Source organism: Emys orbicularis, chromosome 3 (assembly GCF_028017835.1).
Source record: "Emys orbicularis isolate rEmyOrb1 chromosome 3, rEmyOrb1.hap1, whole genome shotgun sequence".
NCBI lineage: Eukaryota > Metazoa > Chordata > Testudines > Emydidae > Emys > Emys orbicularis.
In genome coordinates this window covers 212,461,868-212,487,880 of record NC_088685.1, presented here as the reverse complement: position 1 = coordinate 212,487,880, position 26,013 = coordinate 212,461,868, and the positions used below count along the sequence as shown (strand labels likewise).

General features: G+C 46.0%; 1 protein-coding gene across 1 annotated transcript; it reads left to right on the top strand.

The window, feature by feature from the left end:
* Positions 1 to 1,722: 1,722 nt before the first annotated feature.
* NKX2-2 (NK2 homeobox 2) lies at positions 1,723 to 3,783 on the top strand. Its single transcript, XM_065402082.1, has 2 exons — positions 1,723 to 1,981; positions 3,224 to 3,783. The coding sequence occupies exons 1-2, from the start codon at positions 1,723 to 1,725 to the stop codon at positions 3,781 to 3,783; spliced, it is 819 nt and encodes a 272-aa protein (XP_065258154.1).
* The last annotated feature ends 22,230 nt before the right edge of the window (positions 3,784 to 26,013 follow it).

Sequence of the window (26,013 nt, the reverse complement as noted above, 5' to 3'; positions counted from 1 at the left end):
TCAAGTTGGCTTGTCCAAAAATGTAGCACACACGAAAACCCCACCCAAATATCACAAGAACGAAACAATGGAGCGCGGTGTCTGTCCCAGGGAGCTGCAGGGAGGGGGTCGGGGGAGGCGCACTGGGATAGTTCACTTAGTAGGTCAAAAGGAGAATAGGACCCTCAGCACAGACCCAAGGCAGGGCTCCGGACCATTAACCCCTCCCAACTGAACCAAGTCCTGCGCTAGCGCGGAGCGAAGCGAGCGGAAAAGTGGCGCACAGCCGGGTGGACTGGAGAGGTGGGGAATGCGCCCATGGAGAATTGGCTAAAACGGCTTCTCTTAGCTCCGTTTCCTATGCCCCCCGTGGAATCGGGGCGCCCACGGGCATTTAAGACGTGGGGAGGAGTGAAATATGAAATAAACCCGGAGTGAGAAAGTATTATAGACGTACGGATAGGTGGGTGTTATTTAACGTTGCTATTTTTAAAGGCGGATTTTCGAAACGCAGACGCCGCTATTCATTCGCCTCTATAATATATGTGTCTGCAAATGGCTGTGAGAGAGATCCACTTATTAAAAACAACCCTCCAAATTCAACACCGAAATTAAACATCTGGCTGCATTCCCTTTCTAAGCCCCACGTCTAAACGCTGCACATCCATCCAAATTAGCAAGTGATCTTGCTGGGGAGAAGAGAGAGAGAAATAAATTAGTTCTCTGCAAACAACACACCGAAATCGCCCGCGCCTGTCTGGGTACCGATTGATTACATTTATTGCCAGTTCGGTTGATTTCGGAGCAAACTAGAATCAATTACTTGCTGTTTAATTTATAGTACTCAGCCTTAAGCCTCAACCAAAATATTGACCTAGGAGGTTTACATAAGTTGGTCTCTTGCCATCTTGTTTAGGTAACAACCAATAATTTGAATAGATTTCCTTTTAACGTCGCTCGCTGTAAATAGTCAATTTTCCAGCCTGCTGCAAAGCAGTTTACTTCAGTGGAGAGTGACAATGAATGCAAACCCTTTTTTCCCCCCCCCCCCGAAGCAATTTGTTTAAAACGTACTTTCGAGTGTGTGGAATATCAGCTCCTTTGTATGTAAATACCGTGTAGAAAGGCCCTCCCTATCTTTGTAATTAATTGACACGTTATACTACTCATCATGTGCTACAGAACCAATGGTGGAGACTCCAATCTCCCCCAAACCCCGCAATTTCACATCGGCAAACACTGTCTTCATCCACTTGACTCCTAGCACCCGCCCACACGTGGCCAACCTTTGGCGTTTTTAATGTATTTTTTCCCCCTCCTCTCTGCAGGTTCATATGTGGAGACCAACCTTATATGGACTGCTCTCTCCAGCAATGGCTTGTTTTCCCCAAGCAGCAGGCAGCCGATCCGTGTGTTTAAACGAGACCCTGAAGTAAAACGCACTTTGGCATTTTTCCTGGAGTTACAAACTATTTCAGAAGCCAGTTGCCACTTGTGCTCCGTGATTTTTTTTTTTTCCTCCGCAGCAGAGCAAGGCTGTAAAATATCTATCTATATCGCAGCTGATTTTTCCTCGCTCCCCCCACACCAACTTTCGTGATTTTTTTATTCTTACCCCCCCCCAACATACACACACCCTCCCCTCTTTCTGGGGGGTGTGCGGTTTGTGGGGTGTGTGTGTTTTGTGCAACAGCGGATTGACAAACTGGTGCTTCAACTTTCCTGCATAAATTTGGCCAGAATATGTCTTTGACCAACACAAAGACGGGGTTTTCTGTAAAGGACATCCTAGACCTCCCTGACACCAATGATGAAGAGGGATCCCTCGTTGAAGGAGCGGATGAAGAGAACGAGGGGTCGGAACCACCCAAGAAATCCGGCGTTCTGGGGCAAAACCCGCTGGAGGGGGTTCAAACTCTGCCTTTGAAAAACCCTTTCTATGATACCAGTGATAATCCCTATACGCGTTGGCTGGCCAGCACGGAAAGCATCCAGTATTCCTGTGAGTAGTGAAACTTACACTGATTCCATGTACCGTCTGCATTGTCTTGTGATTCATCCGTTCAGCGCCGCAGCCTCTAACGTGTATTCTTAAATAATAATAATAATAATTAATAATAAAACCTCCTATCTGTTATATCTTCCTAGTAGCTATTACAGGAAGTATTCGCGCTCCGATTTATCCTGTGTTGTGGTGGTGGTTTTACAAGGCTCTCCGGAGTCAAACTAGCCGCAGGGAGAGATTTCTTTGGTTTTGATTCGATTGGGATCAAAATAAGGATTTTTTTTCCCCAAGGGGGGATTTTATTTTTATGTGTTTGTTTTTTGTTTTGTTTTTAGAATGAGAGAGAAAGAAGTCAACCCAGCCTAGGGAAAGAAAAGCAAAAGTAACCTCCAGCGATCTAAAAATAGCAGGAACCGAGTTTGCTAAATCAAACAGAGCGACCCTTGTGTGGCAATCTTGGATCGCTTCGGTGTAGACAGTTCAGAAATGTCTAAATGGCCGGGTGGCTGTGGTGATCAATGAAGGGACTGTTAAATTATCCTTTAAAAATCAATCCACGTACCCCCCCCCCCCCCAGCAAATCGCTTGAGGTCCAAAGTCCAATAGATGTAAAAGAGATGCAACATTAGGCGAGGAATATGTGATCCGGATCGATGTGGCTCTATTGTAAAGTGTATACAGACCGACGGATGAATAGATCTGTAGACATACACATGAATGTCTACATGTATCTAAGAGGGTGTGTAATTATAAATGTGACTGTGTGTGTATGTATATAGATAGATACATATAAATATTTATATTCACAATCTATATAATATAAAACACCCATCTCCCTGTATTCATATATGTTGATAGCTGTAAATATACACACGTGTGTCGCAGATGGCCATATCGTTGGGAACATACATGGGAATAGTGTGTTGTGTGTAGTAGTTTACTTTTCCTCCAGTGTTTGCTGCTATGGTGGATTGTAGGAGGTAACTGCCTATTCCTCGCGGGGTTAATTTTTTTTTTTAGGGGAAAGCCATGCTCCCTCAGCCCAAGCGGGGCTTGGGGGGTAGCTGGTGCCCCCCTGGGAGATTGTCCCCCCCCCCCCAGGGTAGGGGGGATTTCGCTGTATTTCCCGGCTGGAGCAGGGGAGGGTAGAGAGCAGAGCCGCAGGTGCCCCCAGGCGGGGATCCCCCCCCCCCCCCAGCAGCACCCCTCTGACTTATGCTCTTGATGGCCTTTCTGCAGTGCACGGGCTGGCCTCCGGCAACTCCCAGCAGGACTCCTCCAGCAAATCCCCCGACCCCTCCGCCGACGAATCCCCGGACAACGACAAGGAGACGTCCAGCGCCGGCGACTCCGGCAAGAAGAGGAAGAGGAGGGTGCTCTTCTCCAAGGCTCAGACCTACGAGCTGGAGAGGCGGTTCCGACAACAGCGGTACCTGTCCGCCCCCGAGCGGGAGCACCTGGCCAGCCTCATCCGCCTCACGCCCACCCAGGTGAAGATCTGGTTCCAGAACCACAGGTACAAGATGAAGAGGGCCCGGGCTGAGAAAGGTATGGAAGTGACTCCTCTCCCCTCCCCACGCCGGGTAGCAGTGCCCGTCTTAGTCAGGGACGGCAAACCCTGCCACACGCTCAAAGCTCAGGACTTAGCCGCCGCCACTTTCCAGGCTGGGATCCCCTTCTCCGCCTATAGCGCCCAATCGCTTCAGCATATGCAATATAACGCCCAGTACAGCTCCGCCAGCAACCCCCAGTACCCTACAGCGCATCATTTGGTGCAGGCCCAACAATGGACTTGGTGAACATTGCCGAGAAAAGAGACTGAGGCTCCAAAATCAAACCTCGGGGGGGGGGGATATGAATATTAATTATTATTATTAATGATGATGCATTTTCCCCCTCTCCTATTTTTCCTTCTTTTTTGGGGTTCAATTTGTTTCTCTTTTGGGGGGGGGGTGTTTTTTGTGCGCCATGTTTACAGAAATTTTTGCGCCATGCAGTGGTCCTGTCTACCTACAACTAAAAATAAAAATAATACTAGTAATAAGAATAAACCAGTATGCTCTTGTGATTGCGTAAAGTACTTTTGTGTGCTGTACAGCTGTTGTCAGTCGTATATAAAACAAGTGGAGGACACTTTAAAAATAGAGAATTTGATTTCCCTTTTTTTATATGAAACGTTACCTATTTATGGCCATGTATAAATTCTGACAACTATTAGCGATATATTTTTTTTGTAAATATTTGTGGTTATTGTTGCCATAAGTAACATTCAGGGCGGTTTATTTTATTTTCTTCTTTTGGTTGGGTGCAAATCTTTCCCAAATATTAAACAAGCAAACAAAATGTAGAAGGAAAAGAAATGTTTGGATCATCTCCATAGAAATCTCCAGCGAATCATTGTGTATAAACCCGGGGGGCGCGCGCTGCGGGGAGGTTTTCGATTTTTTGATAGGAATTTTAATAAAAATGCTGTGTTTAAAAAAAACCAACCCAACAACCAAAGACCGTTTTTGTTTGACTTTGTGGCTAACACGGGATCACCGCAGACCCCTCACTTTAAAGCGACATAGATCGGACTCATTCTCTGGGGGGGAAGGCGAGCCTGATTATATGATCAATGAGATCTTCTCTGGGTGCCAGTTGGTTTATGGGGAATGATGGACTCTTTACTCGGAAATCCGTGCTTGGCCTGCTGCAGATTTCCAGCCAACAGCTCAGCGGAGTTTCTCCCCTCTTAGAACTTTTAGGGAAACTTTAATCACCCTCCCCAAACTTTCTGCAAACAATCAGGGATCTTTTTCTTCTTCTTCTTCTGCGTTCTGCCTCATTGTGTCTACTTGAGAGACAAAGGCGCTGGAGTGACTTTGTGGAAATGAAAAAATAAGCCCCACCACTCACTTAAATGTTAGAGTGCCCCTTCAGCGGAGAAGCTTTTGAGACCAGATCGTCTCAATGGCTTGCCTTTGCTCGGGGGTTGATCTAAGCGGGGTGAGTTCGAAGTCCTCCTTTAGCCAGCAGTGGTTGGTAGGCGGCTGATGGGTGGCAGGGGGGTGAGTTCATACCCTCTTTCCGCTCCTGCGGACAGATAACCCTTTGGGGCAAGTCGTGGGGCACACGGGGATCTCCCTGAACGCGGTCGGATTTGGAATGTAAAGTTTGCCCTAAAACCTGTTTTAACCAAACGGAATTTGTCATCTCCGTCCCGCGACTGGCTCCCTGGAAATCCCCTTCTGCGTGTGATGACACGCGTGGGGAATTAGCGGGGTGCCGCCGCGTCTGGGGAGCTCTCCAGATGCGGTGGGATTGTGTAGGAAAGTTTGTCTAAGCCGTGTTTTAAAGCAAAACTTCCTCTGGCTAGTTAAATGATCAGGTTAGAATATGCATTTAAAAGACGCACAGATCCAGACAGAAAGCGAGTGTGTGTGTTATGCGTGTGTGTGTATATATAGGTACACAATTTTTGCCTCTCACTCTGTTCTCTCTCCCCCTTGTATATAATAGATGCACGCACACACGTTTTTTAGGCGCACACCTACTCGAATATGCTCGGAGTTGACCCGAAATGCATTGGCCCCTCTGTCTTGGGGAGAGAGGTTACTTTCCAGCCAGGCTCTTTCAACTCTTCCCGAGTTGAATGCTGCCCCGTTTCTGAAACTGTCCCTCTTGCTGTAAGCTCGACAAACAGCAGGGACGGCAGGGGCTGTGAACACGGAAAGCAAACGGAACCGTCCCCACTGAATTACCAGCCGAGCTCTTGTTGATGAGCAGATTTAATTCAATATCTCGCGCAAACATGATTATCTGTAACAAAATCGGCGGCGATCCATAGCTCTGAGTGGACAGTGCTGGTGAGCGGGGGTGGACGCGGGGGGGGGGGTCCTTCTAGCCATGCGCGGATCTGCTTCAGGACTAGAGTCCCAGATGTGATTGCAATTTCTTGCAATGGTGTTTTACGAAACTAAGGCGCAAAGTGGACACCCGCTGAAATTCTTCCCTGGTTTAGTCGCTTCACAGAGCGGGGGGGGGGGGGGTTGTTTTTGGTGTTGCTTCAGGTGAAACCTTATTCCACACGACCCCCCCCCCCCCCCCACACACACACACACAAGCCAAGAAATGAGTCCGGGTTTCCTCAAAGCCTCCTGAAAGCCGAGGGCAATCGGCAACAACTTGGCTGGCAATCAGCAAGGCACGGCTCTGCCGGGGCAGGATCTAGCCTTGTTGATAGTTATTAGCAAAGCTCCCCCCGGTCTTAGCTGCACGGAAGCAGCGCGCTAACGCGAGGGATCTAAATGCATTAGTGGCAGCGTTTGGTTGCAAACAGGGAATCTGATTTTTATGTTTTAAAACCATCCCTATAGCCAGGCGCGGCCGAGCTCCCTGGGAAGTGACAGTGGAGTGAAAATAGATTTAGCTGGTGTGTGAATAAAGGAACCCACATTGCAGAGCTGGACACTTTCCCCCCCTTCTAATTCCACCAGCCGCGCAGAGCGGGTGGGAGGGAAACAATCACTTTCTGCTTGGACCCTATTAAATCCATCAAGCCAGTTGTGTGGCCCTCACCCCCCCCCCCCCCGTGGCCTTATATTTCACACGCCGCCGGGGCAGTTTGGCGCAGTCTATCTTTGCACAATATACAGTAGCCATCACAAAACAGCACAATGGGGGAGGCTGGTAGTTGAGGATGTTAGAGGCGTACATATTAAGGAGGTCAGAGAGAAAGAGATAACACAGAGGGGACAGGGGTAGGGGGAAAGAGAGAGAGAGAGACAGTGCTTTCCAACCCCCTCCCCCTGGTCTTCTTTTTAGTGCCATTCAATTCGTTTATCAGGAGCGGTGCATCCCCGAGTCAGGGCGAAGTATCCTGGGGTTTTGTTCTGGCTGTCACTTGGGGCCATTGTCACCCGTGTTGTACATGCTGTATTCCATATGGCCAGCTGGGCTGACCCTCACAAAACCCAAATTGTGTCCTGCTTTCAAAACCTGTATTGTTGTCTGTGAAAGGAAGACGAATTAAAAATTCGTGCTATATCTATTCTGGGGGAGAGAGGGGGGGAGGGGGAAAGAACCCCCCTCTCTCTTCTTTGAAGGATAACAGGGCCTCCTTTTCTCCAGCCCCACTGACAAGTTGGTCTCTCATTTCACAGGAAATTAAATTCCTGCATCTGCACGGGGCCTAAACAAATCTCGCCCATAAAATGAAATCAAATGGCAGGCGCTGCACCCCGATCAAGAATTGCAGTTCCGCTGCCTTCGGGTGGCTTAGCTGGGTTTTCTCCTCTGCAGGGAGAACAAGGTTTCATTCACAAGGGGGTGTAATGTTATGCAGGCTTTTTCTCACGGCGCAACTGGAGAACGCTGCGGACTGACCATTTTTTGTTCTCTTGAAGAGAACTGTCTCTTTCTTGTGATAGTGCTTCCTTGTTCCAGGCAGGCAATTTTGAGAAGTCGCCCGCCCGGGCCTTTCTCGGGAAGGCTTTCTCGGGCTGGGGCGAGGGGTGCTTGCGGTTAACAATCTCCACCAGGGCCAGACCTGGTGGCCTTCCTTTACCTGAAGGGCTTGGCACGAACAATGTCCGACCCATCCCTCGCGCCGGAGAGTAGCTGGAGATATTAGAGAAATAACGAAGCATCCAAGGAGCTAAATCCAAACAGGACGGGAGCAAACAGCGGACTGGGCTAACTTTGATTATTTTTTGTTTAAAGAACACACCAAAAAATAAAAGAAAAGAAAGGATTTTCGGCTAACATACTAACTCACTTAATACACCGATCAGACTCTTGATCTTGACTGGTAACGCGCACACAAACTCTGCAATTCCTAGTTTGGGTTGTGTGATGCTGTGAAGGGGAAATCGATGGATTTCCTACGCGATGGAAGTTTGTTGGGGTTTTTTTTTGTTTGTTTTTGTTTTGGGTTTTTTTTTATTTATTTGTTGTTGTTTTTTTGGTTTTGTGTTGAGTAAGGCATAAACTGTAGCTCTCTGGAAATAAATCAACACGCAGAAATGTTAATGGGCCTCTTCCAAAGTAGCCTGTTGTGGGCCAGACAGATATTTTACCCTTCCACTGTTAGGCGACGTGGGTAACACATTACACCCCCCGTCGGTGATCTGTAAAAATAGAGTCATGTCTGACACAGGAAAGAAAAGGCGAGCCTGCGGGATGAATCATGGCCTTCCCCAACTACAACCCAATCAACGGAAATGATAGTTAAGCCTGCGCTTTAGGGTTAATTTCCCTCCTTTCGCTCGTTTCTTAGTGTCCCTCCCCCGGTCTATAGAGCAACTATTTAGGAGAATCAGATAACCTGGTAATGAGGTGGAAACCCCTCTAAGCCAGGGAAAGAACTTACTTTCATTACCTATTGACTGTTGGGTTTAGCCGAGACCTGGCGTGGGTTGTTCGGGCCTTTTCAAGAGGGCTGGGCAATGAAAAGCTAATCCAATATTTACCAAGTCTAAGACCAATTCTCAGCTGTCGTCATGAAGGGACCGAAGCAGCCAGGGATGGCGTGTGTGTGTGTGTGTGTGTACACACACACGGCCCCGTTCTAAAGCAGGCCGCTCCCCATAGGCCGCGCCGCGGCCGAGACGCCTGGAGTGGCGGTGTGTAGCAGATAGTGTAGTGTGCACTATTTCCGGAAATATGCACTTGTGGCTTCATAAGAGTGACACTCTCCCCGTGCCGATGGAGCATCTCCCTTTATCCCAGCATCTGCAAATAAACCCCGCGATCTCCCCGCCACGCAACGGGCCGGGGCTATCTTGCAAAGGAAACAATCTAGTTTTTATTGCTTTCCTCCCCTCCCCGCCCCTTGAAGACTTCGATTTTTAGGCACTGTTATTACTAAAGCATCACCGCAAACCACCGGGAGCGGGGGTCCCCTAAGGAAGGAGGGGAATGAACTACCCAGCCCTGAATCTCATTGTAATGGCACTTTGTAACCACAAGGGGTCATCAAAGTTCTTCCTTTCTTGTCACTGGGTTTTTTCCCTCCCCCTGCTCTGAACTGTCCTTATGATAAATGGTTTTATTTCCCATTGAAAATCATCTCGTTCCGAGAGGTGGGTGTGTTTTTTTTGTTTGTTTGTTTTAACAACCTTAAAAAAAATCTCACAGCCAAAAAAAAAACGTAGAGAGAGAGAGAGACAAGTTAAAAGGCATCAGCCTGATCGTCTGAAGCCACTTCCTCCCTAAATTGTGTTCAAAACCGAGCGGCCAAGCATAAATCAACCCCCCCTCCCAGCAAATGAAGACTCCAGTTTATTCCATTTGCTGTATTCCCTCCTCCCCCCTCCCCACTTTAAAAAAACCCAAAGCTTGTTAATGGAAGAATCTGACCAACTGTGTGAGTTTATAAACAAACTCTGGTCTCGTGCTGTTTTTAAAGTGACTCTAGTTTCAGATTCTGTTGCCTGAGTAGCAGCTAGATTTATAACCAGACACACAGCTACTGTGTATATGGGAGATTTTACTGTATTCCTCCATGTGCAATGTGTGTGTGCCAACTGTATGTTTATTTTATATATAAATATTAGAGGTGTAAATAAAAAAACACACAATCCTCAGTAGATTTCTTTATCTTGTATTTTTTTTTATTCTCATTCTCTCTCTCTGTGTATATATATGTACATGCAGACACACACATTTGTGGTTGTGTGTGTGTGTGTACATACCTCTAGTATGCATATATGGCTGGCTGGCTTGCACACACATGTAGCACAGACGAATATCAGAGGCTTATAACCATATGCTTGTTTCTGATCGATACTAAATGCCACCAGAAGAAAGTGACTGGTCGAAAAGTGCATCGTGCAATATACTTATGGACCTATGGGAATGCAAACACTATCGCTTTAAAGTTGCAACTGACCTGATGGGGGATGAGGGGCGGACAGAGGTGCTAGGAGGAGCCCCAGCCCACAAACAGGTAGGGTTTGGTGTAGGGAAAGAAGACACAGGGTAAAACTGAGGCAAGCAAAGATTGCCGAGGTCAGCAAAGAACAGAGTGGAGCTCCAGAAGACTTTTTAACTTGAAATCACATTCTGGGCCCGGAAAGCCAAGAGTGAAAGCTGTTCCGGGATCCCACCGGGTTGGTTTTTGGTTGCCATCATAAACCCCCCTCGCTTTGAGATCGGAGCTCATGCCGCCACTAGAAAATGGCCAGCCTCTTTTTTACTTACAGATTGCCCCTTGTGTCCAACTCAAAACACAACACAAAATGGGTGGAAGACAACCGGTTCCGTGATCTACTATTATGAAGTCATCTTTAGTCAGCAGCCTACAAAAGGGAAGTAAACGACTGGTAACATTACAGCTGGAAGCTATAAAGCAAGACACGAATTCTTCCTTCTAGGAAAGCCAGTGCTAGGACAACTCATTTTTGTGTTTGAAAAAAAAGTTCAAGTTTCCATTCATTATGTGACGCATCACTCGAGTTTCAACTTCTAGCACAAAGCAAAATGTGAGGGCATTTGATTAAAAATCGATTAAAACACACAAACCACAGTGGGTTGACTGATGATTTGCTCAGACATGAACTGCTCTCTCTCCAAGAGCCTGTCCGACCGAAACCGCCTGTTCATTGCAACGATCTCTGAGCCAGGGGGTCGCTTGTTGTCGCTTTCCCCCCACCCCTGGTTATGGGGGGATTTGACTCCAAACCCGGACGCCTACAGTGTTAGCGCTGAGTGTGAAAGTCGAGACTGGGAGGGTGGGGAGGCGATGCCGCGACTGTCCGCGGGGTGGCGCAATTGGATAAGGAATGAGCAGCAGGTATTACCCACTAGTGTGGATTTCCCCAGGACTTGACAGGTGTGGTCCAGAGCTCCCCTTGCGATGGCTTAGCACATGGCTGTTCCCTCATGTCCTCTAACTCCAGGCCCTAGCAAAACTGCCACTGTGTCTGGTATTTTCTCTCCCTCCCCAGCTGCTCCATGGCTCTGGTCTGCACGGGATCTCCAAGCTCAGCTGAGAGCCACAGCAGCAAACAGCCTTTTCAGCTGCTGGCCTGGCCCTGTGAGCTGCTCCTGTCCCCAGGTAAGCTAGAGGGCAGGGCAGCAGGATCAGGGAGGAAAGGCAGGTGGTTTGCCAGGAGCTGGTGAAGCACAGGGGCTTAAAGCTGGGCGCAGGCGGTTTTCCCTTCCTCATGCTCTGCTGCCAAATCTAGCCGCATGAATTAGTTCATGAAGTGCTTTGCTCTTGTACAATGTTGCTCCTCACGCCGCGTGTGAGCCCCGTTTTCTATGGAGACAAAGGCAGGTGAAAGGCCTTGCCCAAGGCCCGCAGGCTGGCAGTGCCAGAGCTGGAAAGCAACCTAGGTTCCCCAGCTACCATCGACTTTAATGGAGAGAGGAGTTCCCCTAAACCTTCGTAGGAATACAGTCCTACACAGTAGCCAAACTATGAAGCTGTTGACTTAAATACAGGCCCCACCAGTGAGTAATTCCATGAGAGCTGCCGTTATATATGGCCCAGCCCTGCACCCATTGTACTCAATAGAGGCCTGAGTCTCTGCTGCCCTACACCTTGCGCAGTCGGCTACACCAGTGCAAAGCGAGTGCAAGATGTTACCACATCGGGCGGGCAAGCTTTCAAACCCCCTTGTGCACTGGTGAAATTGCTCACACAGAGCGCAGCGCCGCAGGGAATTAAGCCCTAAATTGACAGTGGATCCAGGATGCGGCTGGACTGAGAACCAAGTGGCCCATTGCCAAATCTTTTTGTGCCTACTCGGATATAGCTACATTGGGTATTTCTGCTGGGCCCAGCTACGCCAGTATTGCTGCAGCGAAAGGGAGGAAGGATGGTCAGGCCATTGGCTTGGGCTGACTTTTGGCTCTGCCACAGACTTCCTGGGCGATCGTGGGTAGTCACAGAATTGCTCCCTGCCTCAGTTTCCCTTCTGTAAAATGAGGATGAGCGCACTTGCTTTCCCCCACCCTTCCGCTCTCATCTCTTTAGCTTGGGAGCTCTTTGGGGCAGGAACTGTCGCTCAAGGGGTGTTTCAAAAACATTTAGCACAATGGGACCACATTGCCACTGGCCCGCTGTACGGTGCTGAGCCCTGCCCCCAACACACAGCATCCCTGCACTCGCGGCCTAATGAGCACAGGTGATCGTCTCGCACCCTGCAGGCCATTAGAGTCACTGTCATTGATTTCAGTGTGCACTGGCCCAGACTTTAATTGCAGAGAGCATCTTAGCTTGCCAGGCTAATAGAGCTCAGCTGCAAAGGTTATGAATCGTTGTAACATTTAATCACCCAGGTTCCTGTTTTAATTCAATACTTGGGCAGTGTCATCGGGGGCTGTGGGATCTGGGCCCCATCGTAGTAGCAGTGGGAGTGGCTCACAGCCGATGGCGGCCAGCTCACCACTTAGTCCGGAACAGGACTCAAGAAGAATGAAGAGCATCCGCAGTCCAGGATGCCACCTGTCAACTGCTCCTGTCCTGTGCCTGTTTCTGATGCAGAATATGAGGACTCAGGAGATCCGGGTTCAAGTCCTGGTTCTGCCACAGACTCCCTGTGTGACTTTGGACAAGTCACTAGGGCCCAGATCCTCAACAGTATTTAGCTGCTTAACTCTCAGGATCTGGGCCGTTATCTCTCTGTGCCTCAGTATACCTTCTGTAACATGGGGATAATAATCCGTCCCTTCTTCCTCCTGCCCATTATCTATCTTGCCTAGTGGACTTTTGCCTAAAAAATGGGATCAAGGGGAGTTAGGCACCTAACCCGCCTGGGCGCTTTTGAAAATACCACAAAGTGCCTATCTGCATCTTTAGGTACCTGAATGCCTTTGAAAATCTGGCCTACGCCTGTCAGAGCAGGGACAGTCTCTTACTGTGTGTATATACAGCAACTGGCACAATGGGGACCTGATCTCAGCTGGGGCTTCTGCGTGCTATTGTAATGTAAATAGCGATAATACATTTCTTTGCACCCTCAGGAAGAACCAGTCTGCATGACGCTCTGTCTGCTCTCATTTGCCAGTTGGGAAATCATGACACAAGTTTTTTCCTTGTCTGCTGATTATTTGGTCTCCTTAATAGCCTTTTATGAGGAATCCAATCCAAGGATTATTTTTGCAAATCCAAGCTTATCTGACCAACTGGCTCACCTTTATATGTTGTGCACCAAAGCCCTCCTTGCCTTACTCAACTGATTTGCCCTATGGATTTCAATCAACAGGATTTGGGTCAGGTCCACTAACACTTTTCATTATATTTGGTCCTATTTTATTAACTATTATTTTATCTGGGGCCTTATTTTGTATGGAGAGTGGATCAAAACTATGGACAACATTTCACAACCCCAGATTTATTTATTTATTTTAGTTTGTCAAAATTAAAATGGTGGCTACAAATTTTCATCAAATTAAAAAAAAAAAATCAAACAGCAGGTCAAACACCCAGAAAAATAATTTGTGAAAATGTAGTTGATTTTTTTTTTCAGGTGGAAATTTGCAATTTTGATGAAAAATTAAATTCTGGGGAAATGTCAGCTCAGCTCTCTGTCTTTATTTGTGTTGCAGCCATGTTGGGCTTAAGGTATTGCAGAGCTAACGGGGCTGAGGTAATATCAGTTATTGCACTGGGGGAAGAGACGAGCTTTCCAGCTACCCAGAACTCATCTTCATGAAGAAGACCCTGAAGCAGAGCTCTGTGGCGCTTGAGAGCTTGTCTCCTTCCCCAGTAGACGTTGGTCCAGTAAAAGATATTTCCTCACTCACCTTGTCTCTCTAATTAGCTCGTTATGTAATAGACTATCTATATGTTCATTGTTTCTTCCTCAAAATAGCCTTGTTGGACTGACCCTATCCGATTATACTTGTCAGACATATTAGTTTATTCTTAATTAGAGTCTCAAGGTGAAATCTGGACTCTATCCCAGTCAATGGCAAAACTCCCATTAACCTCACTGGGCCCAGGATTTCAACCAGCAATTTTCTCTGGCCTTGCACGAGGTTCATAAGTCTTCAGTACGAGGGTTTCCATTTCTTCTCTGGAAGATAAGCACCGAACTAGTATCTCTCCAAACTTCAGAAAGAGCAGTTGCTTTTAAAGATTTAGTTTTCCCTAAAAATATATACGCTATGCCACATTTTTCTTTCCTTTTGAATAACGAGATGAACATAGCCCATCCTGGTAACCAGCTGCCAGGCCCTGGCTTTATTAAATCAACGGCAAAGCTTCCAGGGCAAGATCACCCTGAGAGCTGGCAAAACAGTTTCAAATGAAGTTTATTTCATTAAAAATGGCCCTTATTTGAATACAATTTTTTTCACAAAAACTTGTCAACTCTTTTTTGTTGCTGATGAAAACTTTTGTGGCTTTTAAAATATACATATTTTTTGATAGATTGCTTTCCAGGAAACAAAAAAAGTCAGTATGTTGATGACATTGTCAAGAATATTTTTAATATAAAAAATCCCCTAAAATTGAAAAAAAAAAAAAAAAAGGTTCCACTTTGAAGCAAAAGCTCTATTTTGAAATTTCAAGCTGTTGTGCAAAGATAGAATTTTGTTTTCTGCCCAACTCTCTAGGTGACTTAATTCACTTGAATGACTCAAACTACGGCTTTGTTCTTTGCTTATAAATGGCAGTCACTGTTTAAGACCATACTCTGGCTTCCCAGAAAATCATGCCTGTCAAGTGTCACCCAGCTGGGGTGACCCTCACCCATTTTCCTCTGCCATCGCAAATGTCACTGTGGTTTAGGGGGAAGTTCCTTGAGCTGACAAAGCAGAGACCAGGAGTTCAACTCTCCCTCTTTCACACTCACCATCTTAAATGTTGCACAAACACAGGATTCTGGGCAATAAACATGTTCCAACATCCGCCACCTCTGGTTATTGGGAGTTCAGTGGAGATTCCCCTGGTAGCAGGTTATTTCAGAAGTGCTGCCTGCAGGGTTTCATGCACCATGCTCTGAAGCATCTGTGGCTAACCACTGTGGTAGACTGGGCTCAGTATGGGATGGACCATAGGCGGCCGGCTCCAGAATGGTGTTTCCGGTGTTAGTGTCTCCTCACCTACAGACAACCCCTGGGCTTTCCTCCCATCCTGACTGCACCCTGTTGGGGACCCTCCACTCCCACTGCATCTCTTAGCCCAGAACAGGAGAGGGTGACAAAGTTCTGGCTAAACTGGATCTTCACCAGGCAAGGATTCCCCTACCCAAGGGGAGTCTGCCGTTCCCTGTGCCCTATGGCAGCAGGATGGGGCATGGGCTGAGGCTCTGCAAAGAAGAGAAACGTGGAGCTTCTGCCTGAATTTTGGTTTGAGCCCATGAGCGAGAATGAAACTTGGGGTGTGGCGCCCTTGTGAGTGGTACCCAAGGAGGAGGTTTGTATGAATCCATGCAAACTGAGCCCGCAGAGCTTTCCAGGCTGGTGGTGTCTACAGTTGGCCTTGATGGTCATGGTGTTAAATACCAGTTGGAATAGGGTAACACGGGACTTTGCTGCTGTATAATCCACAGGGTGGGGGTGGGGGGAGGGACAAGTCCATTCTTGGCCTGGAGCCTCCCAAGGAAGGACAGTTATGGGTCAGGAAGACAGCAAGAACCGTAGAGTCCATGATGCACCTCACTTCTTTCTGTGAGGCCTTTAAGCCACTGGCACGAGAGCTGTGACTCTTTCACCATTGTGAATTCTTATTCCATTTTGCTACATCCTTGCGATGGCGGGGTTCCTTTATTCTTGTGAACCCTTCCGCCAGGTGCTGTCAGCAGCAACGAGGGCTGTGTTCAGATATCTACACATACACTGGCTCCAACTCCAAGAACCCTGGGCAAAATCGGCTACCTTCCCTGGCCACCTTTAACTGACACTACTCCCTGCTCACAAGCACCAAGTCTGTGTATAATGCAAGGAAAAACTTTATTAGGGGACAAGGGGACCCAGCAGCAACTTGGGAAAGCACAGCAACAGTAAAGCCACACTATATCTATCGGAAAAATACATAAAATACACATCCCCCATATTATCCTTGGCCTTAGTTCTTAACCTCAGTTCCGCACCCCCTGGGGTGAACGTCTGATAAGCAAATGCCCCTTTGACATGTCATTAATGCCTATTATTATTATTATTATTATTATTTAGTTCTATTACTGCAGCACTTAGGAGCCATAATCCTGGACCAGGACCACAGTGCTAGGCGCTGTACAAACTCAGCTCTTTGTCCCAAAGAGTTTATAATCTATATACACATGACTTTCCCCCTCCCCACTCTGTGTTTGGTATCAGTGGGTAGAGTAGTCCCAGAGTTGGGGAGTGCACTAGAGCTGGCCTGTCTCCTGCCCACAAGGTAAGTGCGGCCTGTTCTTGATGCACCATCACCTACCTCACCCACAGTGATGTCAGCTTGACTGGCACCTCTAGTGCTTCAGCGAACACTTGCCTCAGCCCTGCATCCCACCTCTAATCATGGCATCATCTCTGCACCACCTTTCATCATGGAGTCTTCAGTGGCGTATGGCTCAATGGCAGAAAGAACCTTTGATTAGAGCCCAAGCCACTGGGAATGCTCCCCTGCTATAAGGTAAGAGCCCTTTTCCTCCCTCTCTTCTAGGTTCACTCCGACTATCTCACCAATTCAGAGTTTGTGTACAGTTCTGGTGAGTCCCTCAAAGTGTCACTTGGAGTAGTTCTGGGTAGAAAGCTGATACAGCTGAAGTAGAGCTAATGGGATTTCTTTTCCCACAGAAAATGTTGAGATTTTGGGAATTAATGAACCTGAAATATTTCAATGAAAACCAAAAGTTTTTGGCTGAAAACAAAAGTATTTTAAGTCTGAAATTCCACCTCAGTGCCTCATGGGAGTTGTAGTTTGGGTGCACCATGCTCTTATTTTTTTCTATCAATCAGGCTTCCTGGTCAGACTACATGTCCCATGATGCACCATGCTCTCCCCTCTTGCAGAGAACAGGCAATGCATTATGGAAGTCCCTAGCCATGATGCATCATGGGACATGAAGTCCAGGTGGGGTGCCTGGCCTATAGTGGAGAATGGATGCATGAGGCCAGTGAACTACAATTCCCATGAGGCACTGTGGCAGCACATTCAAACTGAAATATTGCCATTTTCAGGTGTTTGATTTTTTTGATGAAGAATCAAAGGTTTCAGTGGAAAGAAATTAAAATTCTCCACTAGTGCCAGTTTTAAATATAAATGAGGCTAGAACATAGAGCAGATCTGCACTAGGTTGGGTTGAGTTAAGATGCCCTGATCCTGCAAACAATTATGCACATGTGTACCTTCATCCTCTTGAAGTACATTTGAAGTACTCAAAATTAAATTTGAAAAGCTCAAATCTCTGTTGCATTACAAATTCATTAGAAAACAGTCTGACACCACATAGAAACCTGCCATAGTTCATGGGTTTTGAGCAGAACCAGAGAGAAAGATATCTTTAAAATAAAAATTGCAAGTAAACTAGCCAAAATAAATGGTGTACAATTAAACTTCAAACACAATAGCTCAGTGTGTTCTAATAGATATGTTTTTAAGGATGATAATAATTGAAAGAAAGTCCAATCTGTATTCTCTGCCTTTTTACCCAATTTTTTTTTTTTAGCTAAGTGGAGTACAATACAAATGTACAAACAAGTCAATATTAATCTGAAACTTTCAGCAAAAAACAAAACAAAAACCCAACAACAAAGAATTCATACGTCATAAAAATGCCAAACAAATCATCGTGAACATATAAAGAACATAGAATAAGGGGGAAATCAGCGATATAGGGAATTCATAGGATACTTTGACTCCAATGTCTTTTTCATTTCTAGTTTAATGTGAATCTAACATATTGCAAGAATTCAGCAGTAATTGTAATGGGAATATCCACATATTTTCTGGGAAGGTCAAAAAATAACTCCAGTCATTCCCACCTTAACTTAACTTCCTACAGTGTAGGTTGGTGAGGAGGGGTGGAGACTGGGCAGAGGCTTGGCTCCACCTCCACAATGCACCAACCATCACAGCTGAGCCCGAGAAGATTAGGGGGTAGTAATCTGCCAGTAGGTAGGGCCTTAGCAGATTAGTACCCCCCCCCCATACACACACACACACACACCCCAGAGGCATAATTCTTTTCCTAGCAAGTCCTGGGGCAACCCAGCTGTGTGCCACACCTCACTCTGGACTAGAGGCACCAGGCTTTCAAGCCCTTAGTGAAAAATAAATCACCTTCCAGAGATTTCAGATGCCATTGACTCTTTGCCCCCATGAAGTCCCCATAAGTAGAAAAGATGTCCATGGGGAAAGTCCTGTGGACATCCTTGCTGGGAAGTCCTGACTGAAATTTAAGTTGTCTTATTCCCTATTTAGTGTAGTTCACGGAGCTTTACATTGTGAGATTAAGGGCTAAACTCAGCCCTCACATGCACAGCTAGGACTGTCCTTGACTCCAATGGGAGCAGCGCACGTGCTTCCAAGAGCAGAATTTGGCACTTAAACCATCTCTAAAGAATGCCCTACAAAAGCAGCCATAGTTGCCTGCTAGTCCTCCCCTCTCTCCCCAACACTACAAAGAGAACAGCATGGACAGAGCCCTATGCCCAGGTAGACTTCCATGGAGCTCCATGAAGTGCATTGTTCTCTTTTCACTTAATTCTCAACACTACAATTCACCAGGCATCATGTTATGCGGTAAATGAGGCCTCATTTAGAATCATAGAATCATAGAATATCAGGGTTGGAAGGGACCTCAGGAGGTCATCTAGTCCAACCCCCTGCTCAAAGCAGGACCAATTCCCAACTAAATCATCCCAGCCAGGGCTTTGTCAAGCCGGGCCTTAAAAACCTCCAAGGAAGGAGACTCCACCACCTCCCTAGGTAACGCATTCCAGTGCTTCACCACCCTCCTAGTGAAATAGTGTTTCCTAATATCCAACCTAGACCTCCCCCACTGCAACTTGAGACCATTGCTCCTTGTTCTGTCATTGCCACCATTGAGAACAGCCGAGTTCCATCCTCTTTGGAACCCCCCTTCAGGTAGTTGAAGGCGGCTATCAAATCCCCCCTCATTCTTCTCTTCTGGAGACTAAACAATCCCAGTTCCCTCAACCTCTCCTCATAAGTCATGCGCTCCAGACCCCTAATCATTTTTGTTGCCCTCCGCTGGACTCTTTCCAATTTTTCCACATCTTTCTTGTAGTGTGGGGCCCAAAACTGGACACAGTACTCCAGATGAGGCCTCACCAATGTCGAATACAGGGGAACGATCACGTCCCTCGATCTGCTGGCAATGCCCCTACTTATACAGCCCAAAATGCCATTAGCCTTCTTGGCAACAAGGGCACACTGTTGACTAATATCCAGCTTCTCGTCCACTGTGACCCCTAGGTCCTTTTCTGCAGAACTGCTACCTAGCCATTCGGTCCCTAGTCTGTAGCTGTGCATAGGATTCTTCCGTCCTAAGTGCAGGACTCTGCACTTGTCCTTGTTGAACCTCATCAGGTTTCTTTTGGCCCAATCCTCTATTTGATGAATTGATGAATCAATTTAAAGCATGATGACTATGGCAAATCTTATTTTCATATCTCTAATCTATTTTGAATAGATTTTCCAGCCAATTGACCAGTTTCTATTTGTTACTCTGTTGTAACATACCAACGTTAATAATATTCACTATCCAAACCTACTGAAGGCCATCACCAGCCTCTTAACCTCCAGTCCTAGGGGGATTTCAAAACCTGGCCTGCATAGAAGTCTAGCATTGTTGAGTTGAGAAGCTGGTGATTGTGATGGTGGTCCATACACATAGGGTTTGAGCAAAGCCTGGTAAAGTCAATGAAGAACACCCCTATGGACTTCAGTGGACTTTAGATCAGGCCCTAACTTCGCAAATAATAAAGTGAAGCCATTTCCTCAACTGGTGATTAGAGATAATCTCACTGCAAGAAAAACAATAATTAATAATTTGTCCATCTCTAGGTAAGTGCCAGGATCCAAAGCACTTTACAAATTTTAATTAAGCCTCAGAAAACCATGGTCAGGTAGGTAAGTGCCAAGTGTTGCATAGATGAGAAAAGTACTGGTTCATGATTGGCTGAAAACAGTCATGTGACCAATCAGCAGGCATCTATTTCCGCCTTTGGAGAACTTAGTTCTACTGAGGTCTGGAATAATGTTACCCAATTAGTTCCCATCTGCAGAAGAATCCATCCGATTGGTGTTTCTCTTTGTGAAAACTCTTATTTGCTTCTGATGAATCTACTCCGCTACTGTAATCAAAACCCTGCTTCCTATCAAGCTTATGAGAGGTTAGTTTTTATCAAAGATTAGTTAATAGTTTAGAGCTCTAGTTTGGTCTCCAGGTCAGAAGACTAGTTTAAAAATAATGCCATTACAGGTGCAATAGTGAAATTAATAGGCCTCCTGGAGAGATTTCCAGATATTCCCCCCAATGATGCCATTCAGAATATAGGTAGCAATACATATAGCAATGCCTTGTCTTAATAAACCTCCAGAGCTATTGTCCCATGAGAGGAAAAATTCATGGTCATGGATTCATAGATTCCAAGGCCAGAAAGGATCATTGTTCTAATCTAGTCTGACCTCCTATATAACACAGGCCAAAGAACTTCCCCCCCAAATCCCTAGAGCAGATCTGTTAGAAAAACATCCAGTCTTGATTTCAAAATGGTCAGTGATGGAGAATCCACCACGACCCTGGGTAAATTGTTCCAATGGTTAATTACTCGCACTGTTTTAAATGTACTCCGAATTTCTAGTCTGAATTTGTCTAACTTTAACTTTCAGCCACTGAATCATGTTATACCTTTCCCTGCTAGACTGAAGAGCCCATTAGCAAATATTTATTCTCCATCCAGGTCCTTCTAGACTGTAAGCCAGTCACCCCTTAACCTTCTTGTAGTAAAGCTCAATAGATTTAGTTACTTGAGTCTCTCACTGTAAGTCATGTTTTCTAATTCTTTAATCTTTCTCAAGGCTCTTCCCCAAACCGTCTCCAGTTTATCAACATCCTTCTTGAATTATCACCACCAGAACTGGACACAGGATTCCAGCAGCGGACACACCCAGTGCTAAATACAAAAGTAAAATAACCTCTCTTCTTCTACTCGAGATCCCCCTGCTTATGTATCCCAGGATCGCATTAGCCCTATCGGCCACAGTGTCCCACTGGGAGCTCGTGTTCAGCTGATTATCCACCACAACCCCCAAATCTTTTCTAGAGTCATTCCCTACCCAGGATAGAATCCCCCATCCTGTAAGTGCGACCTATATTCTTTGTTCCTAGAGGTATACATTTACATTTAGCCATGTTAAAACGCATATTGTTTGCATGTGCCCAGTTTACCAAGCAATCCAGATTGCTCTGCATCAGTGACTTGTCCTCTACATTATTTACTACTCCTCAATTTTTGTGTCGTCTGCAAACTGCAGACAGTATCAGTGAGGAACCAAGCCCTGCAAGACCCCCCTAGAAACACACCCGCTCGAGGTTGGGTTGGCTTCAGTCACTATTAGCCACTCAGAACATTTGTGCCATCCCAGGCCACTTGGCACACATAGCAGCAGATCTTCTGGTCCCTCCTGCCCCACTCCTAAGCAATAGTACAGCAGGTACCCTGGCAGTACTGGATTCCCCACCATGCAGAGAGGGCAAACCAGCTTTGCAGCCTACCCAAAATTTGCTCACGCCATCCCTTTGAATGGCAGAATAACTGGTCCCACTGCATTACCCGGGGTGGGGATTTACCCCTATGAAGATGCTGCCTATTTTTTTCCATTCACTCTCTCCTGAAAACTAGATCAAAGTAGATTCTGGAAGACCCTGATCCTCAGTCAATATAAAGCGGTGTCACTTCAGTTACTTCAATGGAGGTGCACCAAGTTATACCAGCTCAGGATCTGGCCCAATGTCTGTAAAGAACTGGAAATAACTCTTTGGCTTTATTCCCTCAGAAGGATTGAGTGGATGTGAACTGAAATTGGGAGTTTCTGAGAAGGCAATGAAATTTTTTTGTAACATACAGAATTTATGGCTAGACACATACCTTATTTTTTTCCAGCTGTTTAATTCTTATTTTGACCTGTGCAAATACTTGACAAGTTTTTATGTTTCTCTTGTGCTAAAATACAGCAGAGACAAATCTGACTTTCTAATACTAAGAAAATGAGAAATGCATTTGCATGTTTTGCTTCTTTCCTTCACACGGATTTCTTTCCTAGCTGAGGTTAAGGACACTCCATCATAATGGGAGAGGCTTTTATTTGAAATGTCGTGTAACCTATTTTACACTGGGGCTCTATTAAATGAATCCTCACATGGCAATGCAACTCATCTAGAAGATGACAGCCAATAAGCCAAAGGACAAACTATTGTCAACCAACTGCCTGCATTCTGCTCTCACTAACATTGCTATAAATCTGTGGTGCCATGGAGTTACTCCATTGTGTTTCTATACCACCTGGCATTTAGTAGTCATGGATGCTGGTCCATAGCTCCTAGATGCTTAGACTTACAGCCATAAATGACAGAGAGACAAGGTGGGAAACGCAATATCATTTATTGGACCAACTTCCATTGGTGAATGGTAACCACCCAGCAGCAAAAAAAAAAAAAAAATAATAATAATAATAATAATTACACACAAATAACAAATGAGCCTAGCTAGCCAATGAATCAAAGCAGCAAAACAACCCCTATAATCTCCCCAGGAATGCATCATCAGCTTTCCCCTCCCTGCTCCTGACAATATCAAACAAATAATTTTTTTAACAGAATTTCCAGGAGGCCAGGTTTGGGCTGTTTCAAACCAAGGTTAGGGAAGCAAGTTCCAGAGGCCCTATTGTCCTCCCAGCGAATGTTTTACTAGTGTTAACAAATGGGTAAGGGTTAAAAAAGACTGAAAGTAGGCAACATTATAATAACTAGATCAACTAAATAAAACAGACAAGAATTAAAGAACAACGTTGACTTCAGGGGAGTTCTGACAATTACACCAGTAAGAGTAAAACAGGGACAGCTAACAGAACTTCCAAAAGAATTAACAATGACTAAGTAGACGAGCTGTTAGGAGGTGTGGCGTGTGACATATATTGTCCTTGATCCATATGCGCCAGTGTCAGCGTTGACTTGCGTTTGTTTCCTGGTCCTGATGGTATTTAAACATATTTTTTAAAATTAATTTACTTCGGTGTTTTAAAGAGAAAATATTTCTTGATGTTGTTAGCCATTTCCAGTCTTTTTTTTTTTAATTTGTTCCAATTACGTGATGTTTTTTGCAATCATACAAGTTGTGTACAAAAAGCATTTCAAAAACTATTGACACTTGTCAAGTCACATTTGTGCTCCTGTGCAGGGCCAGACTGACAGCCCAGTCGACGAAAGCCCTCCAACTGACAACAGAACAGCTGCAACGCTAGCAGTCAGAACTGTAGGATGTTTTTTGGGTATGCTGGTGACCTAGGATCCAGTCTGTGGTCAGTTCCTGGCCCTGCTACAGACGTCACTTAACCTGTGTCTTAATTCTCCTTTGTCTACTGTGATTGTAAACTCTTTTTGGAAGAGACTATCTTATATGTTTTCACAGTGCCTAAGGTTACGTCTACACTGCAGCTGCTACCACAGTGCAGTGACAGTGTGCAGTGTAATCACTTCCTACTTTACCAGAAGGGGGTTTTCCACTGATGCAGTTAATCCACCTCTCCAGGGGGCAGTAGCGAGGTCAACAGAGGAATCCTTCCACCAACCTCGCCCATGTCTATACCGGGGGGGTTACGTCAACCTCACTACGTCGCACAGGACACTTTTCACATCCCTGAATGATATAGCTGGATCAACCTAAGTTTGAGGTGCAGATCAGGCCTAATACAATGGGGCCCCCAATCTCAGCTGAGCTATTCGGCACGGCTGTGATACAAAGCACAACAATGCCACCTACCCGCATCAACAGGTAGAAAACTTGATGGGGCCAGCAGCAATTGGGACAACCCCAGTGGAAAGGCAGAGGAGAGCACTTGCTGGGGGATTCTGGGGTGGCTCCTCCCCCTCCAGAGGCTCTATCCACCCATTGGCTAGCCAGGGGAGCAGGGAATCTGATTTGTCCCTCACCCCCACTTCATTAATTTGAACCTTAGCCTGAGCCATGCAAGGCCTCCTTTTACTCTGTTTCAGCAGGCCCAGCCCCTCGTCCCTGTAACGATAGTTTGGAGCCAAGTCATTCTGACATTTTCAAAATGAAACAGTTCTACTTTTCCATTCGAAATGACTCTTCATTTCGAAATTACCTTTCATTTCATTTTGTTTAATTTTAAAAAGGAAATGGGGAAAAAAGCTCAGAATCTAAATGAAACGTTTCATTTGACCTGAAATGATCTTTTTTTCAACTTTTCAATTTGCCAAAGAAATCGAAAACATTTCATTTTCCAGTCAACCCGAAAAGTTTCTTTTTAATTATTTATTGGAATTGACAGCAAACCAAAACTATCCATTATTCACACAGCGCTACCAATAAGTGCTATTAACAGCTACCTTTGTTCTTTAGTTCGCTTTTTTGCTACACTTCAATAAAAGAGTGTCCATCCAACTCTCTGGTGTTCTTGATTATATTTCAAAAGCTAGACAGGCCCATATGTTACCCCCAAGATCAAATAAAATAACCCACAAAGACATAGCTGGGTGAGGACACAAAGGTGTGGGTTCAGAGAGACCCTTGGCTGGGATCAGAGGTGAAAGTAAGCCGGTACAGCTGCCGGAGCCCCGGGGTAGTGGCGACAGGGCCAGGTCAGCGATTTAAAGGGCCCGGAGCTTCGCTGCGGTAGCGGCGGCCAGAGCCCCAGGCCCTTTAAATCGCCCCTGAGCACCGGGGCTCCCAGCCACCTCTGCAGCTGGTAGCTCCGGGGTGATTTAAAGGCCCCAGGGCTCCCAGCCACAGCCAGAGCCCCGGGGCCTTTAAATCTTGAATTAAAGGCCTCGCCTCTTCCGGTTGAGGCCACGCCTCTTCCGGTTGAGGCCACGCCCCTGCTGAGGACTCCGGCATACCGGTAAATCCTTTAATTTACTTTCACCCCTGGTTGGGACATACACAAAAGGAAATTTTGGATGTAGCCACAGAAATAAAAAGGACATTGGGGAGACAGAGACAGGGAGGACAGAAGGGAACATACAGGGTGAGAAGATCTTGGAAGCAAAATAGAGAGATGGGGGATCTCAGAGGGGAGTAATTCACAAGGGGAAAAGAGAGAGACGATTGAGATACCCCGTGAAGATGTCAGAGGGCAGAGAAGACTCACCATTTGCAATGGAGCAGGGGTCCCCGCTCATGGAGCTCATTGCAGGATTAAGGTGAGACCTCGTTGAAAATTTTCAACTCAATTTAAGTTACTCGTAGCTGGCAATTTCCCCACATGCACTGTGTAGATAGCCCAGGTATAACTAGACCAAGTGAAGCTCAGATACTGCATGAAAAAATGGAGCTAAACGCTCAGATCCACCATGAAGTCTCTGAAAATAAGAATAAAGTAGACACGGCAAGGATGTGCCTCCAGCTAGGCATGCCCAACAAGATCAGCATGTGTTCCTCTACACTATGTGAAATTTGCAGTTCCTGGCATCTCCATGCGAGGATACACACTCCAGCAACAAAGGGCAGTTGAGCCAAAGTCGGCATTATACGTCCAATAATTTAATATCATTGCATGCAACTATTCAAAACAAGTGTGACTACTGAATCCAGAGTGACAAGGTGGGTGAGGTGATATCTTTTATTGGACCAGCTTGGTGAGAGAGACAAGCTTTCGAGCTTACACAGAGCTCTTCTTCAGGTCTAGGAAACTTTACACTACATGTACTGAATCCACTGAGTTATGATCGGGTGTTGCATGCAAAATGAGAACTATTAGGGCTCAGCTATATTCCTACATGCCAAACGTATCTCAAAGGTTAGACAGACTCACACAGTGTGAATCTAGGGCCTGATCCAAAGCTCACTGAAATCAATGGACAGACTCCCATTGACTTGAATGGATGTTGGGGCAGGGTCATGGA